Raw genomic sequence first — 13,005 nt, forward strand, 5'->3', positions numbered from 1 at the left:
GATTCAGTGGTTGTGTTTTAAACAACAGATTCTCACAATAGCTTCCTTCGAAACCTTATGCGGTACGATATCGAATGCTTTGGGTGGCTGTAAATTCATTTCATTGCGCCCACCAACTTGTGTGATTCTTCCCACATGTGAGGACACAGATAGGGTCACTTCACTTCATGCATAGCCCCTGCTGCTGCTGTTTTCGGTAGTGCCATAACGTGTGCAAGTGAGCCTGTGTATGGCGAATGATCACACGTACTCGATGACAACGGGAATGGGACATAATTCTCCTTTTTCATGCTATAAAACAAAGTATTCATCATGAAGAGTATTCATAACCACATCGAAGGTGCACATTTGCAAAACCATGAGTAAATTAAGAAATGAAATGTTTTATGTATATCCATAACCACATAAATGTTTATGCATGTGGATGAGTAGCCATGCATAATTTTTTTTATTTTTTTAAAATGGCCTAAGAATTGGATGGAGAGGAATAGATTGGGAGGCATACGAAGTTCCAGCATCACCATTCTGTCTCTCAGATAAGGCCATATATGCACATCGATTGGTATAAAATCATCAACAAAACTTGCTAGGAACCAACCAATCTGATTCCTCTTTAAAATTTAATTAACACCATGAAAAGGAAAAGCATTGTAAACGGAAAAATTTTCTTTAGGGACGATATTTTCAATCGCCAGAAGAACAGTCATGGACACCGTGGCCTCGAGAACTTTTTAAATATTCTTCAATGGGGGGATTCCCTTAAACACCATTTGATCCTAAAGTAGATTAAGGCCATCTGCAATTATATGTCTACTTTTTGATAGGAAAGAATCCCAGAAAGTGAAAATGCCACATTGCTTTCATTAGTCTGCAATTTTCTTGATATGTTTTTTATATGCAATGGAAATGGAAGAAAGCACCAGTAAACATTTAATATGTACATAATACATTAACTGTTTTTTTTTTCTCATACAAAGGTATTCAAGGAACTCAAGAAAAAGCAAAGCCCCTTTCAACAAGGTGTTAGATTTATTATTGTGACAGTAGGGTACTAAGTTTGCCAACTTTTCATTATATCAGAACCAGATGGCCTTTGCATCCTTGAGCATTTGTTTCAGCGATCCATCCACGTGAAGCGATATGACATCCTTCGACGAGCCTACAAATCTTCCACCTATGAACACGGCAGGGACCGAGGGATCGCATCCTAAAGCTCGCAGGGCCCTCTCCATATCTCTCCCGTACGGATCTTGGTCGAGCTCATGGATTGCAGGGCTAGCACCAAGCTCATAAAAAAGTGTCTTGATGCTATAGCACATGCAACATGAACTCTTGGTGAATATCACCGCGGCCTTCTTCGATGCCAGCTCTCGTACTCTGTCCATCAAGTACAAAAGAAAGGTAGGCAAGTTTTAGTGTAGGAAGGTTGTGTGTGTGGGTGCTAAGGGTTGTAGCTCTCATGGGACTTTGGAGATTTCACAATACACTTATTTATAAGGGCAGAGGAGAGAATTGGATTTCTTTGTTTAATGCAAAAAATCAAAAGAACATTAAAAAAGAAACAATCTAAAAGGATAAAAAGAAGGAAGTTCCTTAAGATATTTGTTTGGATAAGAAAAACCCTCCCCCATGATTTGTTTGACAGTGACGACACTGTATGTTATAAACAAGTTGAAGCCAAATTTCATGGATTTTGGCCGTACAAGTAAACTTGGGCTGGGAATATAAACAGTAAGTTTATCTGGTATAGCATCACAAATATATATATAAATGATTTTACATGAAAGAGGGGAGACAAAGAATAATGACACTTCAAGGATATCAAATAATAAAATATAAAAACTAAACAATGAATGGAGTCTATTCTGAATGTCAAATGACCTGGAATAGATTCATTTTCTTTGAGCTTGAGACATTGATTTTATCTGCAGACTTTATATAACAGCATGAAGATGCTGCAACCATCACTAAAAGTCTAAAATGCCATTTTTATCCAATGAAGTAAAATCTTATTCCATGGTGTTATGTGATCTGATTACTAAACCGAGACCCGAGCATAATCCGGATTACCTATCTGCAACCCGTACATGGGCCCTACCAGTTGGATGCATGTAGGTCTCACAGTGGGGGTTCGCCAAAAAATCTCACGAAGTTTGCATACACATGGGAGTTTGCATGTAAAGATCGCGAAGTACAATAGGCAAACTGGTGAACACATGTTAAGTCTAGGGCAGTACATGTGTCAGCATGCATGAAGCCTACCTAGAACGTTAACTCCATGAACAGTAACTGTATATTTAAATACCTGATTATCCTCTTCAATAGGACACAGTAGAAAAACACTCAACAAGTTTTATGGATGCTTTTCGGGTTACAATTAGATCTCATTGGACCAAGGTGACCAAGAGAAAACAACTTTCATCACTGAAGAGGGATTGTTCTGTTATTGGGCCATGCCTTTTGGCTTGAAGAATGCGGGAGCAACCTATCAAAGGCTGGTAAACAAAATTTTCAGAGAACAAATAGGACATGGTGTAGAAGTCTACGTCGATGATATGTTGGTGAAAGGTGCAACTATGGAGGAACATGTACAGAACTTGTCAGAGGCATTCACTGTTTTGAGGGCTCACAACATGAAGTTGAACCCAGAGAAGTGTGATTTTGGCATACGAGTAGGCAGGTTCTTGGGTTTTATGATCTCAAAGAGAGGGATAGAAGTGAACCCAGAAAAATTCGTGTTATCCTAGAAATGCCTCTTTTGCGAACAATTAAGGATATCCAACGCCTCACAAGAAGGATAGTGGCACTTAACAGGTTCATCTCCAAGATGGTAGACTGCCTCCCTTTTTCTAGAGCTCTGAGGACTTTCTTTTCATGGATTGAAAAATGCCAAACAGCCTTTGAACCACTTTTGAATTCACCGCGAATGAGAGAAACCCTCTACTTGTATTTGGTTACCTCGGAGGAAACAGTTGCAATGGTCCTAATTAGAGAAAAAGACGTTCGCCAATTTCCAGTATACTATGCTAGTAAGGTACTCCAGAATGACGAACTGAGTTACTCAACAACTGAAAAATTCATCTTTGCTCTGATTGTTGTAGCTTGCAAACTGCGTCCCTATTTCCAAGCTCATTCAGTGGTCGTCATGACAAATCAACTTGTAAAGGAAATATTATCTAAATTTGATACCTTATAGAGGGTGACGAAGTGGAGTATTGAGTTGGCTGAGTTCTGCATGGAGTTTGCCCCTAGAACGGAAATAAAGGGGCAGATATTAGTTGACTTTGTAGTTGAGTGCTCTTTTGAGAAATCTATTGATCCAGTAGGTAATGTAGCTTACAACTTGAAATACTATGCCATAAATGTTTTATGAACTTAAACATGTATGGTAATATGACTTATTATTTCTATGATAATTTGCGATGAACTTACATTTTATTCTAAGATCTTTTTTTTCATCTGTTGCACACAACCTAGTAATTAGTTCACCTTGGGAGGGTGTAGATACGCCTGATAACTCGAAAAAGTGGTTAGTTTATGTTGATGGCTCTGTAGCCAAGACGGGGTAAGGACCAGGGGTACTTCTGGTTTATCCTGGTGGCAATGAATGACAGTATGAGCCATCTTTTGAATTTCAGACATCCAACAACACAACGAAGTATGAGGTTTTAATATCAGGGCCTTAAGCCCATGAAGGAAATTGTTAAAGTTTTCAAAGGTCTCCTTCTTAAAATTTTCTAAGGCCTCTACTTGCTTTCGCTCTAAGCTCACTATAATAGCTTTATGCTCTTTAACAATTCTATTTACAGTAGCCCTTTGCCTTTCGGTCATTTTCTCTATCTTAGCATTCATAGCCTCTTTCCCTTCTTTTTCAACTATCACATCCTCCAATAACTCCTCGATTTTGCACTCAACAGACCCTAGATGCTCAGTGAGGTCCATATTCTACCTATAAAGTTCTTCATTCTCTTCTCTCATCTTAGAGTACAGCTCACGAGCTCTCTCCAAGGCTTCCTTAGTATCCTAGAAACTATATCGAGCTCCCTCTTGGTGGCCTCAGCTCCACTAATGCCTTCACTAAGGCCTAAGATGACCATGCTAGCCTTAGACAGGAGAACTTGCAAGGATGGATCCAACTCTGACAGTGAAGGCTTCCTCATGCCGCTTGATAACCTAGCGAGGCACATTTGCTTCTTAGCAGTTTCTAGCAAAGAAGCTTTCAACTTGTTGGTCACCTCGTTGGGATTTTAAGGGAATTCTCCCTCACTCAGATGCTCGCACCAACAGAATAGCTCACACCCTTAACATTTTAACCAATCTCACCTAATAGTTCCTCAGTAGGGGGTAAAAAAGAATGATGAGAGCTATCATTAATAGCAATCGACGAACTTACATGAGCTATAGATGGTGAGCTCCCAGAGGGGAAAGTAGGAATAGCAACCATCATGGCAGAAGGCCTAGCGTGATCTGTTCTTCTTTTATGGCGCCGTTCTAGTCTTCCACTATCTCTCTCTTCTTCACACTTACGACCACGTTCACAGACCTCGCATTAGTTCTGCGCTTCTTGCATATGTCCAACATAGAAGCTTGCACATTCATATGTTCATCAATTTCGTGGGACAAGCTTGTGGTTTCCTCTGAGTTATCTCCAGAACTGCAAGCTATGCCTGCACCATTAACAATTCCAAGATCAATAATAGCAGTAATAAAATTAGTGTTCACACCTCTTTCCTCATGCAATGAAGGCACTGAGATCCATGGATGAGGCTTCATCTTATAGTAAATATAAAAGAAGTTCCTTGGTTCTGGAAACACAAAAATTTATATACTTTTCCATACCTAATTCTACTTAAATTCATGCAAATTCGGTTAAATTCTTGTCAAAAAAATAATTAAATATCATAAACTAATTAACTTATGTTAAAAATATGAAAATTATGAATTTTAATTAATTTTATAGTTAATTTTGATTAAATTTGATTATTTTTTATAGAATTACACAATTGGAGAAAAAGGGCCCGGTGAACACTGCGAGAAGAACAAAACCGAGAGCAATTTGAAGTATCGAGACCAATTAATTTCCAGCCCAAGACGGTACAGAAATGTGTATTACTTCATAATTAAATTAATTTTAATTTATTTCCTATTTAATTTAGGTTAAATGAATTAATTTTAATTAATTATTAAGAAAGGGCCTAGTGAACCGCACTGGTTGAACCGAATGAAGTGAGCCTAACCAGCCACTAATTGGGCTGACCACAACCGTCCATTGGCTGACCCAAATCAGAAAATTAGTTAATAAAATATTCTTGGAAAAAGGCCCTTGAAAAACCTCCAAATTACATTCAAACCCCACCTTTATTTTAGGCTTTGTAGATTTGCCCCAACCTATTTTTAGCAAGGTTGAAAGCTTCAACCTTGCCATGTCTGTGGTCGGCCATGGGAGGGCTCTCTTGGCTGCTGAATTTTCTATTTTTAGCAACCCTCTTCAGCTATAAAAGCCACCCTATGCTGCCCATTTCAAAGCATCCCTCAACATCCCTCATTCTGCAACATTCTCTCTTCACTTCTCTCAAAGTTTCCTCTCCATTTTTCCATCCCATTTTCCCTTCCTCTTGTGCCGATTTCCTCTCTTGAGAAAGAGGTGTTCTTCAGCCATCTTGGGTAGCAATCAAGGAGTCATAGAAGCCTTGCTTAGTGAAGACAACGGAGACTAAGAACGGAGCAACAGTCAAGCTGCAGAGAAACACTGGATTTGCTTTCTGTTCCCTTTCTTTTTAATTTCTGTTGTTTTTATGATGAACATATCTATGAAAAATATTGTTGTTGAAATGGTTATTTTAATCAATTTAGCTTGAATTTAATTCGTGTTGGGTTGATTATATTTTTCCTACTTGAATTATTAAATTAGTGTTTATGCTGTTATAGGCCTCAGTGAAATGCTTGATTAAGTAAAATCATGCTTAGGTTATCTAGCATTATAATTGTTTAAATAACTAAAGAATTAATTGTTTAAACGGATTGAAATTGAAATTGCAATTGATGGACTCGGTACTTAATCAGTGCATGTTTAATTCTTCTAAGGTAACTGAAAATTAAATTAGCATTGTATTTGGCGATAGATATGCCTTGCATAACTTGCAAGATTGTTGTGATTAAATTGTTTCAATGTATGGCTACTTTGTTACTTCACATAATCTTTTACATGTTTATTAAGTTGAATTAATCGGTTGAATCGACATAGGAATATGCGAGAGATAATTTAATTCAATAAGTATGTATGTGCGATAGCATGTTTACTTTATTAAATCTGTTTAGTCGGTTGAATTGGCATAGGGATATATTCAAGAGATAAATGGAATTTTTTTAATTAGTAAATATGTTCATAAGTTAGCAAATTACTGGGTTGCCGTGAATTTATTCATAACAGCGTAAGCACAAATTTAATATTTCTAAGTTAAAAAGGTATAATTAATCAAACACAATTATATCATCTTGATTAAATCTTAATTGAAATCGTGCACTAGAGCTCTTTTATTTTATTCAAATTGTTTGTTTAGTTTTAAAATCTTAGTTTATAAATCACTCTTTTCAAACCAAAATCATTTTTACCTCACCAAAGTGTTTTAATTAATTTCATAAATATCACTTTTTACAATCCTGTGGGTACGATAACTCGACATTTACTTGTCACTTTATTACTTGTTACGATTGTGTACACTTGCACATTTCCACCGTTCTAAGTTTTTGGCGCCGTTGCCGGGGATTATTTTTAAAAAAACATTATTTGTGAATTTATTTTTACATTTTGGTTCTTTTATTTTCCTGTTCAATTTTACTTACTTAATTAATTCTTCTCTGATTATTTCAGGTGTTTATGAGTATTGACTGAATTATCAACTTACTCCCAGTGGACCCTAAAATAGAACGAACCTTTCGCCAACGAAGAAGACAAGCAAACCTGTAACACCCCGTACCCGAGACCGTTGCCGGAGTCGAACACGAGGTGCTAACCGACTTAATTCATTTACTTTTACAGCCCATTTTAAAAATTTCCAGGCAGTTGGCTAACTGTGTCACTGTCACCTTAAAAATCATATCTTGAGTTCTAAAACTCAAAAATCAGTTTTGTAATTTTTCCCTGAAACTAGACTCATATTTCCATCTATATATTTTTTTCTAGAATTTTTTTGTTGGGCCAATTAGTACAATTTATTAGTTAAAGTCTCCCCTATTACAGGGTACGACTACACTGACCTTCATGCATTACGATTTGGATATCTCCCTGTACAGGGCTTCAATACTGATTCCGTTTGTTTCTATAGAAACTAGACTCAAATAGGAATCTATACATATATGGAATGACTTCTAAATGTCTCTGGTTAATATATAATGAATTTCCAAAGTCAGATCAGGGGATCCAGAAACCGTTCTGACCCTGTCTCACGAAAACTTTAGCATCTCATAATATACTGTTCATATGAACATTTTGTTACTTTCCTATGAAAATAGATTCATCAAGGTTCGTTTGCATAATTTATTCACTATTTAATTCCATTCCTAATACATGTATGCTTCTTTTACTAAACTTTCAGCTCAATAAGCAATCACACAAAAGCATATATCCCCAATCTCTTCATTTTTTCATTTCTCTAATAACCTTATTATGATAAGGACAATGGGACATCATTCATCTATCATACATGTATATCATGGCATTTTAAGTTAAATACCAAATTCAATTACTCAAAACTTACTTATGTTATACCCTTCTCAATATTGACACATCATAAGCATGTCTCAGTCCTCTCAATACCATCTGCTACAGCTCGATCGGGATCGGAATTCATTACAATAAATAAACACATTTTCAATTGTCAGAAATCACCACACTATCAAATATTCACATAATGGCATGTATAGCTAGACCCAAACGTATTACGGTAGTCCTAGAATCGACTAAACCGTAGCTCTGATACCAATAAAATTGTAACACCCCGTACCCGAGACCGTTGCCGGAGTCGAACACGAGGTGCTAACCGACTTAATTCATTTACTTTTACAGTCCATTTTAAAAATTTCCAGGCAGTTGGCTAACTGTGTCACTGTCACCTTAAAAATCATATCTTGAGTTCTAAAACTCGAAAATCAGTTTCGTAATTTTTCCCTGAAACTAGACTCATATGTCCATCTACATATTTTTTTCTAGAATTTTTTTGTTGGACCAATTAGTACAGTTTATTAGTTAAAGTTTCCCCTGTTACAGGGTACGACTACACTGACCTTCATGCATTACGATTTCGATATCTCCCTATACATGGCTTCAATACTGATGACGTTTGTTTCTATAGAAACTAGACTCAAATAGGAATCTATACATATATGGCATGACTTCTAAATATCTCTGGTTAATATATAATGAATTTCCAAAGTCAGATCAGGGGATCCAGAAACCGTTCTGACCCTGTCTCACGAAAACTTTAGCATCTCATAATATACTGTTCATATGAACGTTTCGTTACTTTCCTATGAAAATAGATTCATCAAGGTTCGTTTTCATAATTTATTCACTATTTAATTCCATTCTTACTATTTTTAGTGATTTTCCAAATCTACATCACTGCTGCTGTCAGCATCTGCCTTTAAGGTAGACTTTACCTATTTCATAGTTTCCATGATTCAACTAGCCCTTTTAGCATAAATAGCACAAATTATGATAGTGATTAACCATTCCCATGGCCAATCCTTGTTAAGCATATCCATACCAAATGATTATAACATTATGCTCAAACATATATAAGCCATTTTCGCATGGCTATCCAAAATTATACAAATCCAAAGGGTCCATGACCCACAACAAAAAGGGTAGTCCTATACATGCCATTTCAAAGTTCAACCAAAAGTATACCAAAAGGAGCTTTGATAGTGTGGGCGACTTTGACTTCAAAATCCCGAGTCCGATAACTGAAGAACCAAAATCTATAAAATAGAGAATCAAAGAAACGGAGTAAGCATTAAATGCTTAGTAAGTTTTAAGCAAACAAAGTGTTCTCAATCACTATCATTGGTCATTCATTTCAACTGTTCGATGAAGCTAATCTAGAGCTTCATCTCGATCTATAATATCATTAAACGCAACACTTGGCTGCCACATATATACTTTCGAATAATAATGACCTAGATGGTCAAATATTTCCAAAGCACATTCTTCATCGATTTTCAACTTTCAATAATCCTTTCCACTTGTTCATAATCACATCCAAACTTTTAAGTATTTCAACATGACAAGTACTAAATTACCATAGGCACATAAAGAACCAAACATATTCCTTATCACATATACGTAAGCTTAAATCATAATCCTTACCTTGTACTGGCACATCTAGCTCAACCCAACTCATACTCAAATCATAAGGCTTTTGGGCAGAATATGCACTAATACATAAGAATATTTCATCGCATACTTTATTATACAAACATACCATTACCAATTAGATCATTCTCATATTTGGAGTTATAATATTAATCACATTTACCTACCTCTTTGATACTAATAATTCACCTCGAAATCACTCCACCGATGAGTAAGTAATACGTACCTGAACATCTTAAATACATAATACTTAATGTAGATACTCAATATCAAAGTCTTACTTGAATCCTAGCATTTAGCCGTCGGGTCTTTAAAGCTCGGATTTAGTACAAGCATGAAGCCTACGGACATTAATCAGGATAATATTCTCGCATAAAGCCTGCGGGGTTTTAACCCGGATATAGTACTGACACAAATGCCCTTCGGGACTCATCACATTTATACACTTTCACATCCATCACGTTGGCCACTCGGCCCTGTCACATATATACACTTCCACATTCATCACGTTGGCCATTAGGCCTTATCACATATATACACTTTCACATTCATCACATCGGCTATTAGGCCTTATCACATATATACACTTTCACATTCATCACATCGGCCATTAGGCCTTATCACATATATACACTTTCACATTCATCACATCGGCCATTAGGCCTTATCACATATATACACTTTCACATTCATCACATCGGCTATTAGGCCTTATCACATATATACACTTTCACATTCATCACATCGGCCATTAGGCCTTATCACATATATACACTTTCACATTCATCACATCGGCTATTAGGCCTTATCACATATATACACTTTCACATTCATCACATCGGCCATTAGGCCTTATCACATATATACACTTTCACATTTATTCAAATATACTTCACATACCACATATACTATCATGTACAGACTTGGTCTTGGCCGAATCTACATCCATCACTTTCCAATGAATAATTCAATTTTACGCCATACTATCATTTCATATTCGAATACTCATAAGCTTACAATATCACGATTTAGAATTCAAGTATGGGTTTAATCAATAGCTTATGAGCAACTAAAACAAGTTTTATCCATGTTTACAACAAAATCACATATTCACTACGAGCTGTTTTCCTGAGCAATGGTCACTAAATTATTTATAACCGGAGCTACAAAACTCCAAATCACTTGCCGTTAATTTTTCCTGAATATAGACTCGTATATCTTCCATCCATAAAATTTACAGAATTTTAGGTTTGGCCAATCAATACCAGATTTTTCTTAAAGTTTCCCCTGTTTCACTGTTTGACTAATCTGACCACTCTTCACTACGAATCAAATTTCTCATTTTACAGAATTCAAAATGTGTTGTATTTGATTTCATTTGAAACTAGACTCATTAAGGAGTCTAAGAATATAAATTTTATCTTATAACCATTTTTTTACAATTTATAATGATTTTCTAAAAACAGAATAGGGGATTTCGGAGTCATTCTGACACCGTCTCACACAACTTTAAATATCTCTTTATAGGAAATTTCTTTGCTCACAAGGTCTCTTTTATAAGAAACTAGACTAACTAAGCTTTGATTACATATTTTATTCAGCCTATAATTCCACGCCAACAATTTATAGTGATTTTCTAAAATCACGTTACTGCTGCTGTCCAAAGCAAATTATTACAATTTGCTCTTAAATTTCCAAGTCCAAACACTTATGAACTTACCTTTTGAGTTTAAGACATATCATGGCCACATCATATCTTATTAACTCAACTCATTATGTCCTATTTTGATTGGATTTACTCAATGTTTGATCACTTAAAACTTACCTCGGAAGTGGTCGACGATTAGGTATCCACGGCTATTCGTTTACATTCTCTTTTTCCCCTATCCGACTTTGATCCTCTTTGCTCTTAAGCTAAAGCCGCAGAGCACTTTCGAACACCATCACTCAGCTTGGATTGAAGCATCGGATACAAAAACTTTAACCTTCATGTACAATTAATTTCGGCATTCAATCCCCTTAAATTTCAGCTTGTAAAACAATTAATAGCAGTTTTAGACATCATAGTCTTCACCCATTTAGACAACATTCTTTAACATCTAAATAGCTCATTTATATATCATTTGTTCATTAACAACACAACATTCAAACAGCATCAATACCACAATCAGATAGCATAAGCAGGGCAGCAATGAATAATACCAACAAGATAAAATTCGGACAATGATTTAACATTTTCAACAATTGTCAAACACAAGAGAATAAAAGTTCAAGGAAAGCTCACTAAGGTTCCCAACACCGATTCTACCTATTCAATTTGCTCTTTCCCTTTTCTACTACAACCTTCTCCTACCTTGTTAGCTAAATACAATCAACCCCAAAGTTACAAAAATGGATTATAACAACACAAGCATTCACTAAATTCTTTTAACACAAGTGAGAAACTCTTCATCTACTAGACATGCAACACTTGCAACTAGAAAAGAAAATCTTCTCTACTCCCACATATTCGTCAAGCTCAAATCAACAATGCAACCAGAATTTGTCAACGAAAAGCTATGGGCAAGGGAGAGTTTAGAAGAGTTACCCTTCTACTTGAAAATTTTAACTTCTAAGCAACAAATTTCATGGTTTTCCACTACATGCAGCTGCCCTCTCCTTTCTAGCTTCATTCCTTTCTTCCTCTTTTCATTTTGGCCAAGAAGAACCGATTTCTTCTTTTCTTTCCTTCTCAAGTCACGGCAATGGGGGGGAAACATGGATGAGACAACTTTGTTCTCATCACCCCTCCCTTTTCATTTCTTTATTACTAACCCTTTATTATATTCTTTCTCCCATAACACACTAACACAACATGTTTCACCCCATAACATTTTGTCCACTCTCATGCTCATGGCCAGCCACTACTAATTAGGGGGAAATTGACATGCAAGTCCACCCTTTTTATTTCATGCACTAATAGATCCTTATGTTTTGACCTATGACATTTCAAAAGTGTCACACATAAGTCCTATTGACTAAATTCACATGCAATTTACTAAATCAAAGCTTAAAACTTTCACACATTTGTATTCACATATAATAGTCATAAAATATGACGGCTAATTATTTTTATGACTAGATTTTGTGGTCCCGAAACCACTTTTCGACCAGGGTCAAATTAGGGGTGTCACAAAACCAGAGAAGGACCGAAGAGATGAATTTCGAGGAAATCAATCAAGGAAACGGAGCAAACCTTGCTCAAAATCCTATCTTTATTGCTGATGGTAGGGATAGAGCTTTACGACAACATGCCGTGCCAGCTTTTAATGACCTTAATCCAAGTATTAGAAGACCTGAGATCGAGGCACAACAATTCGAGCTGAAGCTAGTCATGTTCCAGAACAGTGGGCCAGTTTAGTGGAATGCCTACTGAAGATCCTCATCTTCATTTAAAACTGTTTATGGAGGTAAGCGACTCTTTCAAGCTAGCCGGAGTACCCGAAGATGCATTATGATTAAAACTATTCCTGTACTCGCTGAAGGACAGAGCTCGAGCCTGGTTAAACTCACTGCCGCCGAACTTGATTTCTACATGGCAAGAGTTAGCAGAGAGATTTCTTGTGAAGTATTTCCCGCCTAGCAAGATTGCT

General features: G+C 36.3%; 1 protein-coding gene across 1 annotated transcript; it reads right to left on the reverse strand.

Annotated features, from left to right (window-relative positions):
• Positions 1-925: 925 nt before the first annotated feature.
• On the reverse strand, positions 926-1,694 carry LOC121204465 (glutaredoxin-C11). The gene has a single exon (XM_041074287.1). It carries the CDS (start codon positions 1,383-1,385, stop codon positions 1,077-1,079), a length of 309 nt encoding a protein of 102 aa, XP_040930221.1. The 5' UTR covers positions 1,386-1,694; the 3' UTR covers positions 926-1,076.
• Between the last annotated feature and the right edge of the window lie 11,311 nt (positions 1,695-13,005).

Source organism: Gossypium hirsutum, chromosome A08, assembly GCF_007990345.1.
Source record: "Gossypium hirsutum isolate 1008001.06 chromosome A08, Gossypium_hirsutum_v2.1, whole genome shotgun sequence".
Lineage (NCBI taxonomy): Eukaryota > Viridiplantae > Streptophyta > Magnoliopsida > Malvales > Malvaceae > Gossypium > Gossypium hirsutum.

What these genes read in the sequence shown, in the direction of transcription:
- LOC121204465 (XM_041074287.1), bottom strand. Translation starts at nt 1,385, where the DNA reads ATGGACAGAGTACGAGAGCTGGCATCGAAGAAGGCCGCGGTGATATTC.